Source organism: Ornithodoros turicata, chromosome 9 (assembly GCF_037126465.1).
Source record: "Ornithodoros turicata isolate Travis chromosome 9, ASM3712646v1, whole genome shotgun sequence".
NCBI lineage: Eukaryota > Metazoa > Arthropoda > Arachnida > Ixodida > Argasidae > Ornithodoros > Ornithodoros turicata.
Window position 1 is genome coordinate 44,075,357 of NC_088209.1, and position 24,421 is coordinate 44,099,777.

The 24,421-nt window shown below is 43.7% G+C and overlaps 3 protein-coding genes across 5 annotated transcripts; 2 read left to right on the plus strand and 1 right to left on the minus strand.

The window, feature by feature from the left end:
• Positions 1-191: 191 nt before the first annotated feature.
• On the plus strand, positions 192-4,848 carry LOC135369066 (trans-Golgi network integral membrane protein 2-like). Its single transcript, XM_064602709.1, has 5 exons — positions 192-360; positions 602-1,477; positions 2,162-2,206; positions 2,771-2,928; positions 3,495-4,848. The coding sequence occupies exons 1-5, from the start codon at positions 255-257 to the stop codon at positions 3,597-3,599; spliced, it is 1,290 nt and encodes a 429-aa protein (XP_064458779.1). The 5' UTR covers positions 192-254; the 3' UTR covers positions 3,600-4,848.
• Positions 4,849-4,893: 45 nt separating this feature from the next.
• On the minus strand, positions 4,894-5,355 carry LOC135369512 (nuclear cap-binding protein subunit 2). Its single transcript, XM_064603094.1, has one exon. The coding sequence runs from the start codon at positions 5,353-5,355 to the stop codon at positions 4,894-4,896; it is 462 nt and encodes a 153-aa protein (XP_064459164.1).
• Positions 5,356-5,647: 292 nt separating this feature from the next.
• LOC135369063 (probable E3 ubiquitin-protein ligase HERC4) lies at positions 5,648-24,337 on the plus strand. 3 transcript variants are annotated; one of them, XM_064602702.1, is made up of 31 exons: positions 5,648-5,811; positions 7,381-7,553; positions 8,160-8,371; positions 9,318-9,477; positions 9,714-9,790; positions 10,270-10,468; positions 11,974-12,097; positions 12,468-12,598; positions 13,191-13,375; positions 13,777-14,001; positions 14,880-14,974; positions 15,036-15,169; positions 15,645-15,813; positions 16,776-16,965; positions 17,320-17,369; positions 17,430-17,474; positions 17,546-17,605; positions 17,783-17,902; positions 17,968-18,060; positions 18,643-18,810; positions 18,873-18,920; positions 19,420-19,515; positions 19,961-20,082; positions 21,877-21,924; positions 22,008-22,074; positions 22,656-22,738; positions 22,838-22,946; positions 23,004-23,078; positions 23,138-23,240; positions 23,865-23,917; positions 23,986-24,337. In XM_064602702.1, exons 2-31 carry the CDS (start codon positions 7,450-7,452, stop codon positions 24,139-24,141), a joined length of 3,501 nt encoding a protein of 1,166 aa, XP_064458772.1. In that variant the 5' UTR covers positions 5,648-5,811; positions 7,381-7,449; the 3' UTR covers positions 24,142-24,337. The 3 variants fall into 3 exon arrangements, with proteins under 3 accessions (XP_064458772.1, XP_064458774.1, XP_064458773.1); XM_064602703.1 differs by lacking the exon at positions 5,648-5,811 and adding an exon at positions 7,000-7,101; XM_064602704.1 differs by lacking the exon at positions 13,777-14,001 and having other exon boundaries at positions 5,649-5,811.
• The last annotated feature ends 84 nt before the right edge of the window (positions 24,338-24,421 follow it).

The following is a 24,421-nucleotide window of genomic DNA, read 5'->3' on the forward strand; positions in this document are numbered from 1 at the left end:
GATTTTACTGCGCATCCACAGCAAGTATAGCAACACATTTTTTTCCTTGCTTTACCGTCGCGTACTTTGGTGAGTCTTGCGATTACGGGACGAAACACAAAACCACGACGAAACAGACCACTGTGAAGCAGACGAAGTACGCGTTGGCTACATTGTTCCGGCCATTTCCGGCCGTTCCGGCAATCGGGGTAATCCAAACAAATCCAATTTTTTATTTTTATTGATGATACTCGCATCGCTAGTAGTGCTCATAGATGAGATCATTCTACGTTTTGCCGCAGCAATTAATGCTCAAAATGTGTAAATTGAAGTACATCATAGTTGTTTTCGCATTACATCTCGTTTTAAGTTCCGTTGATGGTATGTCGCATGTTTTTGCTTCTTTCGTATCGCTGATGGCATTCGTGTTTTGAGGATCTGGCTCTCACATCTCGCATAAATGCATCGAATGAAATTAAAGTCGATGTTGAGGTTAGCATACACAGTGCTCCACCACACAGTATACTGTATTATTGTAATACGAGGCCACTTTTTACTTGCCTGCTGTAGTTCGTTGCTCGTTAACAGCTCAGTTCCACAGCTGACATTTCTGTCATTGCAGGCGTTCCTGCTCCACAAAGTCAGCCCAATCGAAGTCGGACAGAGTCTCTTCCTGCATCTGTAGCTCAGGAAAGTGTGGTACACAGCTCTTCTAATAAAACCGCTACTAAGACGCTTCTCAATACGAGCAGCGGACGCAATTCGTTTCCGAAACCGGGAATACAGCAAAATGTAGGAGATGCTTCACATTACGTAAAGACTGTAATACCCACCAGAACGGAATTGAGGGACAGAGCACCACAGAATTCCAAGATCATAGATGTTCCTCACGCTGGTGATGTTCCTCTTCTTGCTCCGAAGCAGGCAAAACAAAGTCAGGTTGTTGCTGCTGTTTCAAAAAATTCACTTGTTGGTAATTCGAAGCCATACGTTAATGAGCTGCATCCTAAGCGTATGTCACCACAGACAAAGGAACAAGCTCCGCTTGCCAGCAAAAATGCGCAACTCACGAAGACCACCACTCCCAGTGTGCTTGCTACGTCGGGGACAACCGATGTCAGTGAACCAACACAAACAGAAAGCGAATTAGAGGCCGACAGACCCGAATATGCGGGAGAGACCGAGAAGAGTCCGGCGAAGAAAGCGGATGTGAATGCAAAGAAAAAGGCTAGTCCGTCCCAGAAGACACCAGAGCCCACAGTGTGGTCAAAAGCTGCAGAAAGTTCTCCGCGTCCGTTGCAGAGTGTTGCGAAGGCTAAGCAAAGTGCACAAGATAATGCTTTAGTGAAGGGCGTAAGCTCTGTCATGCCACCCAAGCTGGGCGTTTCTCAGCAGGCCTCGCTTTCGGACCAAGAAAACCTAACTTCGCTCGGACTGATGCCATACGACGGAAGACAGTCGGACAAAATTGAAACATCGAAGCCAAAGAACAGTATTTGTAAGTGCTTCTTTCATTCTAACGAGCCCTTCATTTTGATTGCACGATTTTGTATCGACTTTGTCCGAATGAAAGTGCTGGTACTGTTTGGTGCGAGGCTGACTTAAACCACACAGGTAGCGTTTCCACCCACAAGATGGCAGGCTTTGCACTCACCAACTTTTTAGGGCATTCTAGGGCGCACGTTTGAATTATGTCACAAAAATATTTTGCGCGATTACTACTGTTAGGCTGCTTAATGTGACTGTTTGGTCACTTTGAGTCGCGTTTGATATAAGAAAAAAATTAACGTAGTTGTTTAGAAACTGTCGATATTTTTTGCAGAGACATAATTATATATATATACACTTGCACTGTTAGGGAAGGTATACCTCAGTGCTCTTAGCTTCGTGGATCTTTTCGTTTATGCACACAAAAGGAACAAACTGTATGTTTGAAAATGTCAAGAAGTTTCAATTTTGAGCGGACGTCTCGCATACCAAGAAAGTGAAAAGTTTTTGTGTGGGTTGTAAGAGTAGAATGCCTCCTGGTGGTAGAGCAACGTACCTACCCAAGCAACTGTTCTTGCACAAAAGTGATCTTAACACGCAACAGTTTTTTTTTTCTGGGGTGTTGAAGGGGAGGAGGAGCTTTTCACTACTTCTTCAAAAGACTAACGTGGAATCCTTTGCCTGTCATCCCCAGATCTGAATGGAGGCGACGTTGCAGACTTCACATCGCAACAGTCACGTGAGTTCTTCCTGTTCTTCTGCAACTTTATGAAGTTGAAATGTCCTAACTATATTGACCAAGCAAAACGTAGGAAAGCGCAAAAGTGTCTGCGCACATGAAATTGCACCTTCGATATATCAAAATACGCATGTACTATCGACAAAAATGGGAATCAAATAATTATAAAACGGTCCGGAAGTCTAGTCCTCGCGCTTTTATTTTGCGAAAAAGTTTGCAGTTATAGCTAGCTCGTGAAAATAGCAACCGTGCATTCGTTATTTTTATAATGTAGCGTAACTAAATGTAGTTACTGCTACGATTAATACCTTTATTAAGTTACTTCGCAGTTAATACATTAGAGTAACTTACTCGCTCGGAAACACTTTTTAGTAAGTTGAAGCTCTCCACCCCGCATTATTCTATAAGCTACGCGCAGGGGCAAGCCGCATTGTGGTGCTTGAGTTTTGGGTTCCCTAAAAATGACGACGACATTATTGTAATTTAACCACGATGACTGGGGAGTTTCATCCCCCGTGGTGCCCATGCTTCCCATAAAGTGGAACGTTTTTCTTGTTTGCGTAGAATGGCTGGAGCCAACCCGAGCAGAGTGGAAGAAGCCGCTTGAAACTGTGGACATGTCCCCAGTGGTGACGGAAGAGGATAGTCACTTCTTCGCTTACTTCCTCGCAGCAACGGTGCTCTGCATCCTGGCCTATCTGGCATTTCACAACAAGAGAAAGGTACAGTTGCTCAACACGTTCAAGAGCATGGGAATGACATTCACTTTTCCGCGTGACAGGGGTATAGTTTTATCGCGACAGAAATATTTTGCGTGACTGTTCCTGATGGTGGTATGTTTGTATCGTGCAGTAAAGGAATATATGTTCCAAGTGCTATACATGCTCCTTTAAAGCGACTATCGCATCCGGAAACGTGTGTATCAGATCGAAACGACAGCGTTCGTCAGCGCTTCACGACCAACTTGTCCGAGTTTCTCTTCTGAAAACAGCTTCCATATTAAATAAATCAGTTTTAAAGGTTCGCACTCGCTCTGCAGCTAAGCAAGCCCCAGAGATCGTAACATCATTATGATGTCAGCCGTACGTAATGGAATACGTACTGTCAACATCTGTTGTCTGCTCTTGCCGTGCGTTCCATCAAGCTGTACAGGCAAAACACCATCAATTCATGCGGGATTTCGGGCGTTATTATCGGCGATGAATGCGGAGTAAAATGGCAGTATAGTCTCGTAATGAACTGCAATGGATTGTGTTGTGCCTCTAATGACTGTAACCTTCTTATCCAGATTATGGCGCTCGCAATTGAAGGACGTGGAGGACGGCAACGACGGCACACGACAGCTTACAGACGCCTCGAGAACATGGACAAGGAGGGAAGACCCATTTTCTGAACCTCCCTTCGTCTCGATTCCCATTAGGTCATCACCCATAATGGCCGTTTCTGGTCAGCCAAAAATGGACAATATCGACATACTCCGATCATTTCCTTTCCATTGTGCCAGAGTTACAAATGGGCCGTCCCGGTTTTACACCTAGTGGTGACTTGCTTTAACGAACAACTTTTCTTTAGCAAATCTTTCTTGAGTTCTGTGTCAGGCAACACTGTACTTTGATCAGTGTTGCGGTTACAATGTATTTATATGTACATATTGTGGGCCAAATGTCCGTACCTAAGTTCCTCGGCGTTGTAAAAAAAAAGAAGAAAAGAAAGCGTCAGTTTCACTGACCATTGTGTCTCAAACTTGAACGCTACTGAAGTGCCACCTCGCTGTTACTGCGTTCACTCTTGTGTGTTATGTAGAAAATTTTCAGGTTTTGTTGATCGTTTGCAGAATTGTGATGCTGCACGTTTGTGAGCAAGTGTGATAGCTACAACGAGTGCTCTCGATTATCCTGAGTTACGGGTCTGTAATAGAAGTGCAAGTTGTGGCTTTTTTCTTTTTACCTACTGTCTGCCCTCTCGTATGTTCTTGTGTCTCCCATTGACGTTGTTTACGGGGTGTCGACAGATAAACTTTGCAGTCGTTTCTTCACCTTTTGCGATGTCCGCTTAACTTTTATGGTCAAACTTTGCGCAAGAACTGGTTTTCTGCTTTGAGTGCTGAAATGGAACTTGGAGGAACATCCTTATCTGATAAAGCACCCATTTCTGGCACAAAATGGCTGGCCATGGGAGGGTTACTGCGAGGTCCTGCAAGAGCCACGACTAAGCTCTGGATATTTCTGTTGTTGCTTAAGTTAGGCATCAGCTAGCATGGAATTGGTTGAAACTCGAGACTCGCAAAATAGTGGAAATGCGGGCTAGTCGGAATGTCCACGTAATAAAATTAATATTAGCGCAAATGGGGACACAGAAATACAAACTACTGCACTTGTCCCATCTAGTTTGTATTCCTGGGCCTCAATTTGTGCCGGTATTAATGTTGTTATATCGAGACTGAGCTTACTTGCCCACCAAGTACATATAGCTAAGAATTTGAACCAGACCTGGTTACTTTATCAGATAGAGACGTTTTTTTCCCCACTCAAGCTAAATCGGAAGACTAGCCAAGAAACCTTGTATGTCACCATCTTGTATATGCATGTTGCTGTGTCAATGGTCAAATCGATTGATAGAGGAATAAAAAATTTTGAAAAGGAGACGTTTATTTCCCCGTTCGTCATCGTATGTACAGTGTGTTGTCTTTAAACAGCGGCTGCTCCCGGTGGCACAACGCGTTGGGCCATCAGTTTTCCATAACCGCCTCTGCCACTATCGTAGTCTGTACGGTATTCGTCACGAACTTGACCGCCACTTTTACCGCGGCCGTACTGACGTCCTTCTATAAAACCTGCATCCCAATCCGTTCTGATGATGCGGTCGTCGAGTTTCGTGCCGTTGATGTATCTTATAGCGTTCTCACCATCGTCGCGGTTATAGTATTCCACAAAACAGAAGCCACAAGGTGTCTTCCTGTAACGGTCGAGTCCCATTATGACCTTTTTCACATCGCCACACTTGGAGAAAAGTTCGTAGATCTGTTCCTCCGTTGTGTAGAATGACATGTTACCGATGTAGAGCGTCGTACTCTGACGCAGAAGTCGCTCTTGCTCGGACCGAGACCCTTTGAAATGCTGGTCACGGTAGGAACTGAGATCAGACGACATCCTGCCTTTCTTCTTATAAAGTCGAAATGCGCGAGATTTTTTAGAATAGAGGGATTGACCTGCTTAGGGTCGGCCACCCTAACGAAACGAGGGATCCAAACAATTAGCGATGACGATGGCGGTAGGGAGTCCAAGCTTACTTAGCTCACGCGAGAATTTTGATTTCATTGAAGGTTGCACAAATGCTGACTAAATAGGTATTATTCTACAATGAAAACGTGCCAATATCTATTAGACACACACGTGAAGCTGGCAAATCGACATCCGAAACCAGCGAAACTGCATGCACCGTTCTGAAACTCAAATGGAAACACGGACAAGCACGGCTCCAGTTCCTAGCGAGCGCGTGTAGAATTAGTTTTGAAAATCAACTGTGCCAGCTGCCGACCGGCGTTGTCAGCCCGTGGTATCCGCCCGTCAACGTTCTCGGCCCTGTTTAGATGGATCCAGAATTCGGTAAATACCACGAAATGCACCTGAGAGCGTTTGGGTACTAGCATCAACTCGAATGCTCACAGATCCTTTTGTGGCAACATACATGGCAGCATTCACGTACAATCGGGGGTTTACGTGTAGGTCACATCATTCACATCATCAATCACAGAATCGGGGGTTTACGATTTCATTGCATGGCTTAGCGAATGGAAAATCAAGCTCTTACGCAAGAGGAAGTACGTGGGAAAGTGTTCTGCTCTGTCCTTTAACGGGCAGTAATCTAGCTGTCGCGTATATTCTCAAAGTACGCCTCCCATATAGGATTCATTCCTAGATATCAAGAGTAACGATCTAACTGACGTCTTGAAATGCCATGCCCCACTCGCAGTTTCATATGAGCACTGACTTTTGCTGAAATTAGTTTGCCGAATTTTAAGCACCGAAACAGTACACGAAAACACTGTAATAGTAGTACTTTTGCGGTCACTATTTTTCCGCAAATTTAAAATCTTGCGAAATATTGTTAGGAATGACTGGAATGTATAGAAAAATTGTAATTTACAACAAATGAGTTTAACATTGAGGGTAATTTATTGCAGCACTATTTTAGAACACATTTTTATCTTATCTTCGCATTTACACTACTGGACATTGATTCCATACTCATTTGAATATCATTCTGTTGTTCCAACCGCATTGTCAATACGACAATGTATGCTTGACCGTCAATATCAAGCTCGCCAAGGATTGGTTTGACACAGAAGCATCAACAATTCCCGACATCTTCCAAAGCATGTGACATCCACGCTTTGAAGATGCATCATCCCGCAAAACATTATCTAAATGTCGCAATATTAACCACCCTGACAGTGTATCAAAGTGTGCACCATTCTGGAAGGGTTTGACCTGCTTTGATGGAACGCACGGTTTGTGTGAAATCTCTCTTTATGGCACACAATGTAGCTTGTAGTGTGCATTCAATCTACGACCCAGACTCTCTCTCAAAAGAGACTGCAGGCGGTCTACCATGTGGAAACAACTTGCAGATGCCTTATTTACGAGGACATTGTTTTTACCGACGTAATGTGTGGGTGAAATGTGCAGCAGCTGCAATGTGGAATGGAACGTCATTGGGTCTAAGCTGACCAATGACGTGCCAGTGACCAGTTGTATGACCAGTTATGAACAAATTAAGTGGAACCTAGAGGGCATAGTTCCTTCAGGGCATAGTCCTTGTAGTTCCTCGGTTTGTTGTTGTGTGGAACAGTGCATCATTTTCAGCGCTACAGAGAAGAGATGTGGTGATGTGAAGTATGTGCATAATGTACTGTTTGCGACACGCTCATCTGTATTTCTACAGCCCATATTTCCTTGGTTGCTCACAAAAATGTTTTGCCAATATTGTATTTTAAAGTGAACCATGCGCCGCGTGTGTTTATAACCAAAATGAATGATCTTGCAACACCCGGAGATTTGAGATAAACCACGGGGTGCTTATTTCAGACAAACGTGTCGCGAGCAGTACCTACACGTACAAATGTATTTAATATTTGTAGATAATTTATAATTAAAGTTGAAACGTGTTCTCAGCTTCAACTATGGAACTCTGAAAGACATCGTAGCAGGTAGAGCGGAACTGTTGGAAAACGGGTGGCAAACATGAAGCGAGGCCACGCGGAGGCAACAACACCTACTGGTTCAGGAAATGCCACACCCACCAATGGATGTCCAATGGTTATCTTTGGATGGGGTCATGGTCCAAGGTATGAACAACTCGCATAAAATAAGGGGACTTTATGAAATTTCCAGTAAGTTACACCACACTATCTACGATATCATCAACGTACAAAACGCACGCCTCAACGTATATTGTTGCCAGACAAACACACTCATGGTGGGCAGCATCTTTTTCGTGCAAGTTTTGTCCATATAGTCCTCTATTAATACTCAAAGCCCCGAACTTTCTGCGGTGGAGAATTTACTTTTCCACAAAGTGGGACGTACAAATATGTAGGATTCCGCGAGCGAGAGAAAGCGAGCAAAAATAAAAATGTGCAGCATTCTCCCAAGATCGCGCAACAGCTCATCCCGCATGCTTTTCCAGCCTTTGGTAACTTTCGACTCAACTCTATCAATCTCCCTCTGGGTGTTGCTGTCGTTAAATTTCCTTTCATCACCTAACCTGGAATTAAATAAAGGGAAAGAAAAAGGAATATATTCCGCAAAAAAACTGGCAGATTCAGAGAGAAACAGCAGGTCTCGCAACGCACAGCCAATTCCGCAAAAAGTTTTCCGATTTGTGTAAAGGCGGGAGCTCCAGTAATACTGCTCGAAAACCAGAGACCTCGATGACCTTGCCTGTTTTTCAGCGGTGAACTGGGCTTAGGTGGAATATCGGGAGAAACGGATGAAGACATAGTCGCAGTGCCACGACAGTTGAGGCGATTTGGCAGTCGCGTCGTGAAAGATGTGGCATGCGGCAAGCAACACACACTGGTCCTGCTTGCAAACGGATACGTCTACAGCTGTGGCTCCAATGAGTTTGGCCAGCTTGGCCAGGACCGCTCTCAGAGGAAATTGGGTGAGATATCCTCACTGTTTATACATACTGTGTATTAGACAGTTTTTGGTCACTACATGGTCCATTGCCAAGGGACTGATAAGAGAGAAAGTGCTTTCAGAGGCAGTGATGGGTAGTACTCCAAGTACTCAATTCTACATTAGGTACATTTCCGATTGTGTACTTTGTACTATACTATGTTGCTTAAGTACTTTCCCATCAAGTACCCAATGGGGCATGCAAAGACAAAAAAGGAACATGTATTTTTGAAGAAGAAAACGGATTGCTGTTCTCTTTCATAATATACGGAGGGATGCACCAACGAATATATCGGGAAATAAAAATGCTTTCCACTAGCACAGCTGGTTGCCAGTGCAGACGTGAACAGAAATTATGCCATTCCTGAGTAAGCACTGACTACCTGGGACTACCTGGGAACTAGCATACGCAAAAGATGCTTCCGTTGGCAGTTAGTCTATCTAAGCGTATCATTTTATCAAATTTTGTCACCTGTGAGACTCTGCACTGTGCAAACGTTGCAGTGCACTTGATGAGCGCCCATCACCGTTGAGAACTGAACAGGAACTGAACTTTACGATATATCTAGAGCCTGAAGTTTCAGGGTTTAGCATGACTTTTCCCGGAATTTGCACCCCGAATTGAAGGTTGCCTCTTTAGGGTGAAACCCGATTTTTACCTGGCAAATTTCCCTCAGGCTGTAGGAATGCACGCTAACTAGTTTGGCACCAAACACAGTCAAATCACCGTTTGTACCAAACCAGTTCAGTTTGTTTGAGTAACTGAGCCACATTTCTCCCCGAATTTGCGCGAATTTAGAGCGCACATTTATTTACCCGATTTTTACTCCTCGAATTTAGAAAGAATGTTTGCAGAAAACTTGATTCTCTAGATGTATCTAGTGTCGCATCAGAGTAGAAAATATATTGAACCTCTTTGCATGCTGCAGAACAAGTGAGTGCGTTGGCCGCCCATGAGATTCGAGCTGTTTCCTGTGGCCAGGATCATTCCTTGGCTCTAAGTGAGGCTGGACAAGTTTTTTCGTGGGGATGCAACAAGGATGGACAATTGGGAAACGACTCTACAGATCCCCAGCACAACAAACCAAAGTGGGTCCCTCTTCCCATCGTAGTTAATTCTTGTCCTTGGATGGAAAACTGGAGGCAAAGAAGTAAAAAAATGGCTGATTTGACCATGAATTAGGGTTAAAAGCTTTTTTGACCCAAAAGAGTCACACCTGATCTATTTATTGCTGTTGCACAAAGTTGTTCTTGTAACACATTGCCACCTGATGCTGTAGGGTATTAAATAAATAAATGACGCACTGACTTTTTGCCTCATGCAGGGTGATAAAGAAATTGGCTGTAATGCAGGTGGTTCAAATAGCTAGTGGAGCCCTACATTCACTGGCCCTTACAATAAGTAAGTTTTTCTTTGAGCTTGTAAAAGTGGAACAGGTAAAAGATAAATCTTGCTGGGTATTACTCGCGTCAACTACTTTTCATAGAGCTCGCGCACTTAAGTAACTACATACTTAAGTATTACCGTGAAGTAACTGAGTGAAAGGATCTGTATTCTGACGAAAGTACTAAATAGATTGCCATACGCATTCTTTGTATCTGTAACTACTTACTTGTCCTAGTAACTTTTATCCACTGTTTGAGTATTCCTTTAGTACCATCAACAACAGTTTACATCAGCATGCGACAAGGCCTGTGGTGTGTCAAACAGGAATGCAACCATTAAACAAACTAAGATTAAAACAAATTGTGTGGAGCCCAACTGTGACCGAAGGAGGGGTCGCATTATTGTTTATTTGTTATAGCCTCTTAATAGCCCAATTCCATCCTGTTGCAAAGACAGCAAAATGAACTTGACGGGACACTTTTCTAACTGTGCAGACGGAGAGTTGTATGCGTGGGGAAGCAACTCAAATGGGCAATTAGGCATAGGTGAGAAGGACGGTGGTCGTTCCTCTCACCGTTCTCCTTGTCGAGTGACGCATCTGGCTGGAATTCCCTTGACACAGGTTGCCTGTGGAGGATATCACAGTGTTGCACTCACACTTTCTGGTGCTCTCTTTGTCTGGGGCCTCAACTCGTAAGTGTGGATCTTTCTTCATTGCCCACACTCACTGGGACAAAACTGCAGTGTTGGGTAGTAACTAAGCTGAAAGTAACTTGGAACTGTAACTAGATACTTTTCTACAAACCTAATTTATAACTAGCTACAATTGCCGATCGATTTTTTTTACTCCTAGGAACCACGAAATCAGTTCCAATTTTTAGTGAATAGCGTAACTCCACTTTATTTCGGAAGCCTTCACTCAGAATGTTTCGAGTGACTTTTAAAAAAAAAGGAATCTATATGTATCTGCTTCGCTGCACGAATGCGCAACAACGTATCACGGCCGATTCCAGTGAGTGTAGTACTTAAGGTGCTCAGTTTTCTGCTGTGGCAAATTCAAAATTCCGCGGGACTAACTCGTGAATTCCAAGATTTCCCGCGGCGAGCAGTCAACAGCCGTGTGAAATGGGAAACACTTTCTCGGATAACGTGGGAACAAAAAATATTTTATAAAATTACGCATTCAAAGCACCGTTGTGGCTCAGCATTGCATACATGATCTGTGTTCTCATCTGATGCAGTCTGTTAACTGCAATCATTTTATACCTGCTGAAAGATCTTTCAGCATATACAGAGTTTATAGGAACTTTATAGGAAGGAGTTTACAATAAATGCTCCGGGGAAGTTACATCTTCGGGACACCCTTTTTTGTTCCTGAGCTGTAGATATTAATTAAAACTTTTTGGAGCCAACCTTCCAGATATCAAAACAAAATCCTCCACTGCCACCGCCAAACTGCACACGGGAGGAACGCCACACCTTCCTCAGGCCAAGTATGCATAATAAACTTGAGTTAGCTAAATTACAATCTGTCTGTGCTTTTCCTGCAGCATAAACACTTTCGTAAGGCTTCAATTTTGTACAGCAGGCTTCACCTCGTGCAGGGAAGTGTCGGGTGAAGCCTACTTTCAGAAGGTGTCGTTCTTATTCGGCGAATAATTGAATACCTGGAAACCTCAACACTGGGTGTTCGATTTGCGAATTGAATTCTTCGAGTGATTGATATTCGATTTGATTTGAGTATCCGCACACATTCCAAAATAAGAGATTCCGTGAAATTTTGTGCCGAACGAAGGATTCCACGATTAATTCCAAATTTTGCGAAATCGCGGAAACTGAAGGCTTTAGTAGGACTATCCTTGTACCCGTTGATATAGTTTGTATACATATATATATGTATAATTCTGTGTTAGCACCACGAAGCAACTGTGGCTGTGACCGACGTACAGATGTGGGTTCATGTTGGTTAGGGTCATGGGTTTATGTTGGTTCATGTAGTGTAGTCACCACAGCAGGGACTGGCGGGGATAGGAGGAAGTTATTATGTGCATTGTGGGTAGTGTTGGTGTTGATGTTAGGGAAGGGCCTCTGCCATTCTCTTCACTATAAATGTTGACACGAGATGGACGTCCCATACGCTGTTGTAGAGGATATCATTGTGCTTTTCAGACATCGAAAGATGATTGATTTTGGTGCAGGTTTGGACAGTTGGGTACAAATGACAAGAACGATAGGTTTGTTCCCACGGTGCTCAAATCGCTGAGATCCCAACGCATCAAGCACGTCTGCTGCGGAGAGAATCATACAGCATGTCTGACATCGGTACGTCACTTTCGAAGCTATCGGGAAAACGTTGCTCCAATTTGAGAGAGCTGCTTTACAAGTGTATTGGTTGAAAGAATTGATGGTGAAATTACAACAGGGACGGAGGCAGTTGTCACTGCGGTTTTGTTTTAGCTCCACCATCAATTTGTTCGTTGTTTATTGAAAATTAAAGACGCTAATGTGAATATTTGCCACGGAATGAAAAAATGCTCTATAGTTTGGAACAACTCTAATGCAGTTCTAGTGAATCTTCCCACAAACATCACCAAGTAAATCTGACACATGTACAAAACGAAAGAAGACAATAACCCCTAGCAATGGCTGATGCGAGCAACATTGTGTGGCATTGATGGATTTTCTTCTTTAGGATGGTGGTGTGTTCACTTTTGGATGTGGCACCTACGGCCAACTCGGTCACGGAGCCAAGGCAAACGAAACTGTACCTAAACGCATTTCCGAACTGATGGGCACCATCATAACACAACTGGCATGTGGAAGGTGAGTGTGTTCCATTAATGCCACGACATTCCTGGCTGGGACATTCTATTTGCTGTCGTTGATAGTACAACAGTGCCCTAAAAGGTTATTAAATAGCCATCTACGAGCTGTGCTGGCAGCAACACCAGTGTGTCTACCAAACTTGAAATTCCTTGACTTTTCCAGGTTTTCACCGACTATTTCGAGCAATTTCCCTGACCAAAACGAGAACAAACTTGGCGCCTGCTCCTATGTTTCGATACACGTCGCGACAGATAAATTATAGAATCACGCGTTGAGTTGAAACAAACAGAATAGTACAAATACACGTTTCTTCTTACTGTTCAAGAGGACCGATTTTTTTCCCTGCAGTTAGGGATACATTTGTGACCCTAATTTTCTGCATCTGAGCTCGACCAACTGTTACTCGCAACCGCACTGACCGGCACTCGCTGCATACTGTCATGTCATGGCATTTGTCTGCAACTTAAGCTGCTTTTTGGCAACCATCTATGTGTATCTCCACATCAACTGTAACCTGAAAAGCTCCAGGCTGTCACAACAATGGCAGATGAAATAGTCAAAATGCATTTGGTGTGGTTCTACTATGCAGGTGTCACACGCTAGCATATGCCCCGCGTGCAGGGCGTCTTTATTCTTTTGGACTGGGAGGTGCTGGACAATTGGGACAGGGATCTTCTGCTGCTGGCACTACGCTGTTGCCCGGAATCGTCCAAGGCCCATGGACCGGGGTTGTCCATCAGGCACTTCAAGACCGCTCCCCGTCACCACAACCTGGTAATGTTTTTGCTATTGTTTCTCAGAGCCACATCGTGTATTGTTGTCAAGTCGTTATTCAATTCCCTTCTCTTTTTCATTCTTCGTAAAACTATAAAGTAAATATATATTCTCAGTCTCCATTTTAATACGCGACTCCGATTAATTACAGGTAGTTAAGTTGAAATGACTAATTGGTATCAGAGTCTTGAACGTGCTTGAACGCTGATTATATTGCCGTTGCATCGCAGATATAGGACCTTGCAAGTTCTATGTCTGGTGCTTTCCTCCGTGTGGCGAGGACCCCCTTATTTATTGTTTTTTAATACGCGCACGTTCTCCTTTGTGTTGACACGACATGTCTAAAGCCACTGTATCTTTTTTTTTCCCCTTTCCCCCATCTCCCAATTTTTAATACCTAGTACAACGGCTGTATTCCCCCAAAGAAAGTGCATCGGAAGTCTCATGGTCCCAGTGCCTCTGCGATGAGGTGCCCCCCCTGGGCGATGGGAAACGAGACAGTAGCGAATTTTTGGTGCCTCCCGATGGCGGTGTGGAAGGCCGCAGGACGCCGCAGGACAGGATTATCGATGCGGACCTCGTGCACCCTGAAGCAGTAGACATCGATGACCTTGGCTCGGAGCCGCGTAAGGAGAAAGTATCCACTTAAAAGACCCGCTTCATTCACTTATTAAAAATTACAGGATGGTTACGATGATGTAATGCAAATTTCACCGGTAGCAGTTGTGTGTGCATGTTGACACTTTGGTGTAGAGCTGGGATCGGTGGGGCAAAAATATTACTAAAATTGGGACAAAAGCGGGAGAGGAAATGGGGAAAAATCGGGACACTTTCTGGGACACTTTTATTAGCTTTAGGCTATTTTAACTTGATCTGCATCACCGAAACCAGCAGTCAACAGACTGAAGGAGACAGAGAAGAGAAGAGAGAAAAAGCGGAGGGTACAACCACAGTGATTTCCCGATACCTTCCCGTTAACAGCTACCGCCGTAAAATATTACGCGACGATATCTCCGGAATTTCCTTTGGAGGACCTCTTGTAAGTAGAGATAGTTCAGAACTCCGCTACTGTGCGACCCATCACGATTATAAGATATCGTGCGATGATCCTCCCTCCAGGATTTTTTATTCTAGCGCACAAATAGTATTATGCAACACTGATGCTGAAATTTAATTTCGCAGTTAATGTAATGAGAGTGAATCAACTGGGCTAGAAACCTTCGGAAAAAGAGAGAAAAAAACTAGTGGCAGAGGGCATGGCTATTCCTATTCAGTAAAGTGAGCTTCTTTTTTAGACGTTGGGGTCTGTCAACGTGAGATTTTTTTATTTAATTTTTTTGCGACTCAGAATAGTGGGACGTCATGTGCAGTCTCTTTTTTCGACTTCCCGAGCCGTTCCCCCTTGAATCTTTCACGACCCCCAGTTTGGGAAACACTTTGATTTTGCCCGTTCACACGTTATTAACAGCTTTGACACATTTTTAGCGATGCGTATCATTTCTAGTGCAGAGCAACAGATCAAAAGAAGAATCCAAAGTGTTTTTGCACAAGGTGGTCTGTGGTGGGGACCGCAACTTTGTGCTCTGCTACGAGGACAAGGTAAATATAATAAGATAAGCGGCGATTCCGTAGCCATAAAGCTACCTGTGCTGTGCTACAGGGTGATTCCCCACCTCGTCCATTGGACTTCCGGTTTCATTGCAAGGATACCCAAATCTCTAGTATGGACAACGATGTGTTGGAACAGTTGCCCTTCTTTCCAGTTCAGGAACAAGTGCCTCAGGAACTGCTCAGGTGCTTTGTGCTTTTGTTTGTTTGCCTCGTGGTTTTTTACCCACGACCAAAGATAATGCTCGGTAATACAGGAAAAAGGTTACTTCTTGTCATCAAAAGAAGCACGAGTTAAGACACTTTCATATATGTAGTTCATTACATCATGGACAGATTGAACTGCACACCGGAATAGAGAGGAAAAAAAGAATTAATGAGATACAAGTCCCGAGCAAAGCATAGACATCACCAACCTCGGAGTTGCGTCCATTCCCATAGGCATTCGTAAGCATGACTTCTCATGCACAGCCTTACTGGTGGGGTCTGTGATGTCAGAGCCACACGAGTTTCTCTATCCACGGTTTCTCCGTTTTACACAGTTTTACACAGTGCACAGTTTTTTACGTTTATCTGGGATAACCTGGAATGACCCGTTGTAACCCCTTTAACTGTCAGGGATGCAGACAACGCAAGTGTGGTCTTTTTCCTATGCTTGCAGTTACCTGGAAACAATCTTTGGTTCAACTGCGTGCTTGAACGCGTCGTACCTGAAAGAAGATGACGCTCACTACAACTGTAGTGACATCAATCATGGCATGGATCTGGAAGCAGCTCGCCATGGGTTCAAGTGCATAGAAGATGCCAAGAATCCATCAATTCCGGAGCTGGTAATGGTTCCTGTGTCTTAAAGGAGTGACATTAGAAGTTTCGCTTATGGAACAGTCTACAAGGAGACACCGTGCCAAAAAATATTTTAGCCAATACCCAGTTTTGTGTCATCACTGTAAAATCTAATTTACAAAAATTCTCAGAGAGGTCAGCCTTGTGTGGAGACATAGGAGATGAGCGTGACTACCTAGATGAGTAAGCACAACTAGGACGAGTCAGAAAGTGGTCTTGGGGGGGAAGAATGTTGCAACATTTTTTTGCTCGTTTTATCTCGCCCGCAAAATACCGCAGGTTTATAAACCCCACTTCACGGAAATACAAATTTTCCACTGCAGAAAGCCAGGAGCTTTAAGCATGACATAGCGTAAGTAGGGCCTCGTGATTGGTGCTGGTAAAACTTGTTTTACCCCCGATTTGCATCATTACTCGGGGTAAAACCCTGAAAATTAACATGGCCTAGTGCCAATTCAGCCACCGATATGGGCAACGGTGAACACTAAGAACTGCACATTCAGCATGGCTGTTCCACACCTTGTGTTCACCCAAAATGCAGGAAGCTCTCTTTTTATTTTCCTGACATCAAACGCGATTTTTATCCCAGATTTTCAAAACACGTGAGACCCGAAATCATGAGGCCCGTTTTATTTTTACAGAGCATAAGCCGTTTTATCTGTAGTCCTACCCGTACCAGGGGCGGATCCAGACACTCTGTTTTTAAGGGGTTCCTTTGTCGAACCGCGTAGTGGGGGAGAGGAGAGAGAGGGAAATCCAATGTATAAACTGACGTTTTGTGTGGGAGGGCGATCCCCCGGGATCTGCCTGGATCCGCCACTGACCCGTACTGCATTTATCGTAAAGTGACATTCATTTTCTTCCAGACTCTCTGAAGGAGTTTCATGTCGAGGGTGTACATGTACGGGTGGGGAGTAGACATTAAAATAAAGCAGCAATTCATTGTCAGGTAGGGTTGTGCCTAGAAGAGCTGGTGAAGCTGCTTCCAACAGCTCCTCTGGATATAGAAGGGATGCGAGTCTTCCTTCTTCTTCCTATGTGTCATCTATTCAAGAACCCCCAGCGCTACTTGGCATCCCTCGTTGGAAAGTATTGCCACTCTGTTGCCCAACTGAGCACCAGAGCACAGACTATTCTGTGTAAGCATATATAGAGTTCATTTCCAAAATGGGCTAAGCCATTTCTTTTTTTTGAACTGAGAAAGACTATTTCACTGATTTCCCCATAAACCTTGTCTTTTGTGCCACAAGTTTGGATGAACATAAAGCCCTTTATGGTAGATGACTTAGCTAGTTTGATTCGCGTAACTTGTGGACTTTTTAACCAAAAATTGTGGGTGCTTTTTCGTTCGTTAATGTTTCCCTGATGGAAGCCCAAAATTACTTCAAAGATGGAATTTGAGAGAGAAACGACCTGAAAACTGTACAAGAACCAAAGTAACCCACGATTGCCTTTTTGTGCTTGCAACATTGTGTCTGTTTCTTCCATACCAGCCAAGTGGTGGTCCCTTCTAGCAGAAGCGCAGTTTGAAGACTTAATTTCGGTACGTACGGCAAGCAGTCATCGTGATACGACTCAGAAATAAGCAATTTCCCCGCTTTAGGTGTTCAAGGGATGCATCATATTTGTGCTACAGCAGGACTTGCCAGTAAGGACTACTTTTGTGCGCATACTATCTAGGGCTACAGATGGTCTTTTCCATATTGATGTCTTTTGCAGACGAAACAAAACCATGGCCACCTTAAGTTGGCCCTCGACGTCCTGGCCAAACTGAGCACAGTAAGTAGAAGGGCATCGTTGCCATAGTAATTACTTTATATTTATTTTCATACTTTAATTTAAATATCGCGCCAATGATGAGGACAGTGCCTATGTCTACAAAGTCAAATTTGTGTTGGATGCATGGGAGCCTAAACTGAAAGAACTTGCATGCATCATGTTGTGTCTCTTTCACAGGTGAATCGAGAGTATGGTGGCATCGTGCCTTATGAACATTTCTACATTCCGGCTGTGACCGAGAAGGTGGACGTGCAGCTGGACTACATACAATGGGTGCAGAGTAGTCGTACTCAGAGGGTGTGCAGCTTTTCTTTCTTTTTTTTAATACGTACAGTTTTTAATTTTTATTTTTGCAATTTCAGAACAACAAGGTGTACTTCTGCGACTACCCATTTGTGTTCAATGCGCAGGCCAAAACAATTATCCTTCAGACTGACTCCCACATACAAATGCAGGCGAGTTTATTTTGGAAACTTCCGTCAACATTTGTTTTCAACGTAACTCTGGATTGTTACTCCTGAAGGGACACTGTGCCAACAATCTTTCTACTATGCGATTCCCATTTAATATTAATTGGTCCCTCAAAACTGCGTGCAGTGCTGCATCATTGGGTTCGCACAGTCTAAAGCATCCAACAATCTGTATGTGGTGTACGTTCTCTAATAAGCCAGCAAAACAAATGACCTGCGGTGAGGCAATAAAAGTGCGTGTTATGCTTCAGTGTTGTAAAGGAGCCACAAAAATTAGATTTTGGCGAAGCCCCGCGTACACGTAGAGCTAGCAGCCACTAGCAAAGAGGCCATTGGGAATGCTGAGAAATCAGCATTTTATAAACACCTTTTGTACACACAATTTTTGAGCACCATTTTCTGATGTACAACGAGCTTCCCTTTTTGAAATATGTTACGCTTATCCTGGGAGAAGCTTTCATATTGTGAGCATCCAAATGACGAGTCAGGACTAAAATATTTCTTGCCCTTGTACAACTGCCAGGCACTGATGCATGTTATGACTACAGTAGCACTTGTCTCGTGCAGCAAGCCATGGAAACTGCGTGTCAACAAACTTTTGCCAGCCTCATCTTGCCAGTCGTGCCTCCCTCAAATCCATACCTGGTGCTCTATGTGGGTCGTCAGAACATCGTCAATGACACCTTAAACCAGTTGGCTGACCAGTCAGCGGCTGACCTCAAGAAGCCCCTCAAAGTAAGCCTTTTTGCTGCGCGACATTTTTGGCTGCCACGTTGAAGGTTGTGTGTGTGGTGCAGGTGCAGTTTCATGGCGAAGAAGCTGTTGATGCCGGTGGAGTGAGAAAGGTACTGAACTTGAACTGCGGAAAAAGTATGAGCTGAGCTTGAGTTCACCGTGGTGAGAGCCACCCTAAGAGACTACACCTTCTTTCGTCCGTCTTTTTATTAACTCCTGCCGTGGTGTGAATATTGATAGATCATATTTATTCATTTTTGTAACCCAAAAACCAGGGGTGCATTAATTATGTGAGAAAAACTGACGCCCGCTGCGCAGTGTTTCCGTGTTCCAGCCATGTTGCTCAAGTCTATGCGTAAAGTATCGTGAAACCCTTTAAATGTGTGACCCAATTTTTTTTTTCTTTTTTTGTCAGTGGAACGCACATTATGGCCACTCCTTTTGACAAGATCGGCATGCTAAAATTTGTGGCTCGAGTGGCTTACTTTGTGGGACACCAGAGGTTGCTGCATTGCGCAGGATTGTTCTGCTAAGCAGTTTAAATGGAACTTGAATGCAGCATTGTGTCACATTACTTCTAGGAAACAAAACCCGTGCTGCTATTTTCAGGAATTCTTTTTGTTGCTACTGAAGGAGATTTTGGATCCAAAGTATGGCATGTTTACAGAGTACCCAGAATCACGCTGCATCTGGTTCAATACACAGGTATGGTACCCTTCAGTGCTGAATGGCGTCTTGGTTAGGGATGTGCACGGATGTATCAATCTCCATTTTCTGATGGAAATGCAACCGTGCACCTCCGTGTCACTACTGGTGACATTCCATACATGCAGCCACAATTCAGTTGAGACTAGTCTTTAACTCCTTTTTCTTGCTACATTATAACTCCTTTTCTCCCTGCCGGAGAGTACGTTACTCTCTAGTAGGGGTTAGAGCGTAACCCTAAAGGGAGTGAGGAGACTCCTTTTTGAGAGTAATTGTACTCCCCAAAAGGGGAGTGATATATGTGGCAAGGAAAGAAGTTTTTTAAGAGTGTAATGAATAAAGTTGATGAATCTGGAATGGAGATGGCAGTATGTTCAACATGCGTACAAATGCTGTCAGTGTTATCACCGTTTAATGCTCGGTATCTCAATTGTTTTACCTGCAGAGCTTTGAGGAGGATGCCATGCTGTACTACCTGATCGGCATCGTATGTGGCTTGGCAATCTACAACTTCACTATCATTGCCCTGCCTTTTCCACTGGCTTTGTATAAAAAGCTTCTCAAACAGTTAAGTGTCTCATTCATTCTGTTGCCACTCTCAACTAAGACATCATTTATTTTATTTCCTACTATACAAATCATCCGTTACTCCCTGGCACACAAAATATAAATAGAGCCCGCAGCTTTCCGCGAAATTTTGTGGAATACTCGATATATTGCCGAATTATGTAAAAATTTCAATCGATCTGCGACATTTTTGCGGGTTAAACCCGACCACTCTCGACCTTTCAATGCATGAAGGGATGAAAGAAAATTAAAGGATAGGAACACACAGAGAGCCTAATTTTCTTTGTGCAAGAAAAAGGCTGGAAATGCGTGTGGCACAAGTCAATAAGCAATCTTGGGAGAATGCTGCAACATTTTTTTTTACTCGTTTTCTCTCGCCCGCAGAACCCTGCAGATTTGTAAATCCCAGCTTGTGGAAATGTTAATTTTTCGCTACAGACAGCCGATGGATTTAAATATAAATGCCTCGTAATAGCGCAATATTTTGCCAGAATACTACGACTAATACTGATACTGATACTATGAGAGAGACATAGATCGTTGAGGACATTTCCCTGAGCCTGGGTGTTCTAGTCAAAGGCCAAATGGATGGATGCCTACACCAGCTTGCTCGCATTTTGTTTTGTTCCAGTTAGATTGGAATAGCGCATCTTTCTTCCTCCCAAAAATCTGCAAAGTTCTGGGTGCGCAAATTGCGCGGGAACATTCCCAAAGATATTCGAATCACACTATACTCCTAAAATGAAATGTATACTTGAGATACACGGCCACGATAAAACCTATATAGACATTTGCGCCGCATTGTGCAAGCACAAAAGCAATGCTGGCCTACCGCGCCAGCTGGAATGTAGTTGGCACGGTCGGGAGGCAAAATACTTGGAACATCTAAAAGCGATAAAACCCCGTACCACCAAATTGTACCACCTTGTAATTGTACCACCATTGTACCACCTAAAAGTTGTACCACCAAACAGCCCGGTTTTTATCGCTTTTTAAAATACTTGGCCCACTTCCACTCATTCAACGGGTAAAATACGGTGAGACGCTCCCAGAAGCCACCACTAAGCATGCTATGTTCACCAACTTTGTCACATTAATAGTAGTGGTTGGTAATTGGGGGTTTACGTCACTAGACAACTGAGATCATGAGCAACGCCACAGCAGTCCATCTGTGGACTGCTTTTGTTGACTTGAGGGTTCTTTAACGTGCGATGAAAACCCATCACACGGCACCCCGTATTTAACGTCCCTCGCGGAAGACTCCGTATCTAAGAAACCTGTGCTCAGCCTCCAAGTTGCTAGCGTCCTCGGCCAGGTTCGAACGCACCACCTACTGACCCAACGAGGCCGATACATTTATAGTAACTTCGTAGCGTCCTTGTCCAGCATTTCTTTCCGTGCCTGCTTTGTAGTTCGAGTGACAGTATCGTCCGTCACATCAACGGACCACTGTCCGAACACAAGCACCGCCATTAGTTGCGAAGCGGGTGCACGTGGAGGGCACGGTGCAATCCAATCTCCGCAGTCGCTGAAAAGGCACTGGACCAAATACCCAAAACTGCACGCGCGCAAATTAGGCAATTTTTTTTCTTTTCTCCGCATTTTTCGTGCCAAACTAGGGGTGCACAAATTATCCGAGCAAATCCGGTAGTTTCTTCGGGTGATACTTATGTTTGGCAAAACCTATTTCCATACTTAAACATAATCAGAGTACATTCCAATGTTCTGGTTGAGTGCCGTTATTGGGTTAGGTTATTATACCTGAATCCTCTAATGCATTGTTTTATGCAACAGGCAAACGAAGCTCGTCGATCTACGTGGCCTCTCTCCTACTTTGGCAAAGTTAGCACATTTTTATTTTACGTAATATTACAACCCCTAAGCTAAGGAGACTGCGTTATTTGATTGGTTTGACTTTTATCTAGGAGCCTTCAAGATTTGCTGGATTATCAAGGAGACGACATTGAGAATACATTCTTTCTAACTTTCGAGGTGAGCTGCATTCAGTCCACTCTGTATCACTATTAACTTATATAAGTAGAGCAACCCATCATTTTTGCTGCAATACAACGTTACTGCAAGAGCATCAGGTGCGAGCGCGAGAATTATGCTCAATTTTGAATGTCTGAGATGATGCGACCCAGCTATTTATTTAAAGGCAATACCCAGAGGCAAAAAGGACTGAAACCAGAGACTACAGTGTTTTACTATTAACTTTAACTGAGCCAAGGAACTCGAGCTTCCTTGCCTCTAGTGTCTAAGTTTTAACTTTGCTTCATCGAGCACATGTTTCATGGGTGAGGTCTCCTCTGTCTAGTGAAACCTATCAGCTCTGCTGATTCAGCTGATATTAGATTAAATAATCTGTTATATAATCTTAATAATAACTGCTGTGGAAGCACCAGAGATGCGAACAGAACAGGCGGGCAGATGATTAGAACTACCGTACAATGAGTGAAGGCGAGCCACTTCCTTTTCCTTAACAATAACGATGCAAATATAGAACATGGAGCTACTCGAATTTATTGCCAACCTATTACGCTGAGACAAGGCATTTTGCCTAAATGTTGCAGGTGACAGTGGATCACTACGGCACCATGCGCAATTATGAACTCAAAGAGGGAGGCCGTAATATCAAAGTGACCAAGGAAAACAGGTGAAAAAGTGTTTCAGGTTGTTTTAAGATGCAATCCTCGTCGTTTTGGAATGAGAAGGGTAAATTGAGGACCCATGTCAAAGTAACGCAACATTTCAGGCAGGAGTACGTGAACCTGTATGTGGACTTTATCCTCAACACTTCCGTGCATCGCTCTTTTTCCGCCTTTGCCGAAGGTTTTTACAAGGTTTGCACCAGTAAGGTCCTGGTAAGTTACAACGTGCCCTGTCCTGCTTGGAATTTCATCGTGAGCATTTTCTTACAGGATCTCTTTCACGCGCAAGAATTGATGATCCTGGTCGTCGGCAGTGAAAATTATGACTGGAACGAATTGGAGAAAGTAAATAAGGCAGTGGGACATTCATTCTTGATTGGCTGAGTAGTTTTTGCTCTTTGCAGAATGCTCAGTACAAGAATGAGTTCCACCGAAACCACCCGACAGTACGGACGTTTTGGAGAGTTTTCCATGGTCTCGACTACGAAGAGAAGAAAAAATTTTTACGTGAGCTACATATTATATCTCGGGGATATAAGAGAGTTCGCTTCTCATTAAATGCGTACACTGAATGGACAATTTAGGGCAATTTTTAGAGCGTACAAATATATATTTTTGGAGTACTTCGGTAGCGGTACTTCAGTAAAAGTGAGACGACTTCGTTGGACAGCATTGAACGCGACAAAGTGTCACGTCTGCGTGTGCTCATGTTTGGTTACAATGCCTACCTTGCCAATGCGAAATGAAAAAAAAAAAGACCTTACATAAGAATAGACTGTGGGCTGAAAACGTTTCGTGTGAATTTCCTGGCAGACCGAAGCCAGCACGATCAATGTCTGTGTCCTTGTAGTTGCAAGAAAATATGTACCACCGTTGCAAAAGGAATTGCTCCATTTTGCGATTTGTTTTCTAGTGCTCTAAAATTGCTACCTGCAATCAGCAACTCCTGCCACTAGTTTTGGAACTGTTTGGCATAATATTGCGGACTTTTATCGGGAGTTAACCGCAGTGTACTCAGACGTTGTGCACTGTGTATCAGTTATGCCATTCCTTTTTGTGCAAGCTAATGATTAGGTAGCTCGGGTCATGATACAGATAGTATTCGTAATGCAAAGGCTCTTCTTGTTACAGTGTTTCTGACGGGATCTGATCGTATTCCTATTATGGGAATGAGCGAGATTAAGGTAAGTTAATTTTATCTTGCTTTAAAAAAGTTGACTCGTAGCACGAAATGTGTCAATATTATATGCAGCTAGTGATCCAACCAATGAAGGTTGGTGACGACCACCTTCCTGTGGCCCACACGTGTTTCAACCTCTTGGACCTGCCCATGTACTCCAATGAAGAAGTGATGGAGCGAAAAATTCGCCAAGCTATCCAGCACACCGAAGGCTTTGGCCTCGTCTGACACAATAAGAGAAGCCAATTGCTGGCCAGTGTGGATTACAAGAATCTGAGCAGAAATTGTGCATGTTAAGTTGACTGCACAATGAAATTAAAGCGAGAAAAGAAGCGCACCCTGTCATGGAATGTGCACCTTTTTCAAAGCTCTTTTGTTTGTTGTACCAGAAATGGCAATCTCTCAAATAAAAGGCATCAAAGCATGTGTTGTGTGTGCCTTACCAAACCACCTTCCAAGTCACACCTACAGAAATAATCTGTTGCAACATCCTTGTGTTTTCCATGCA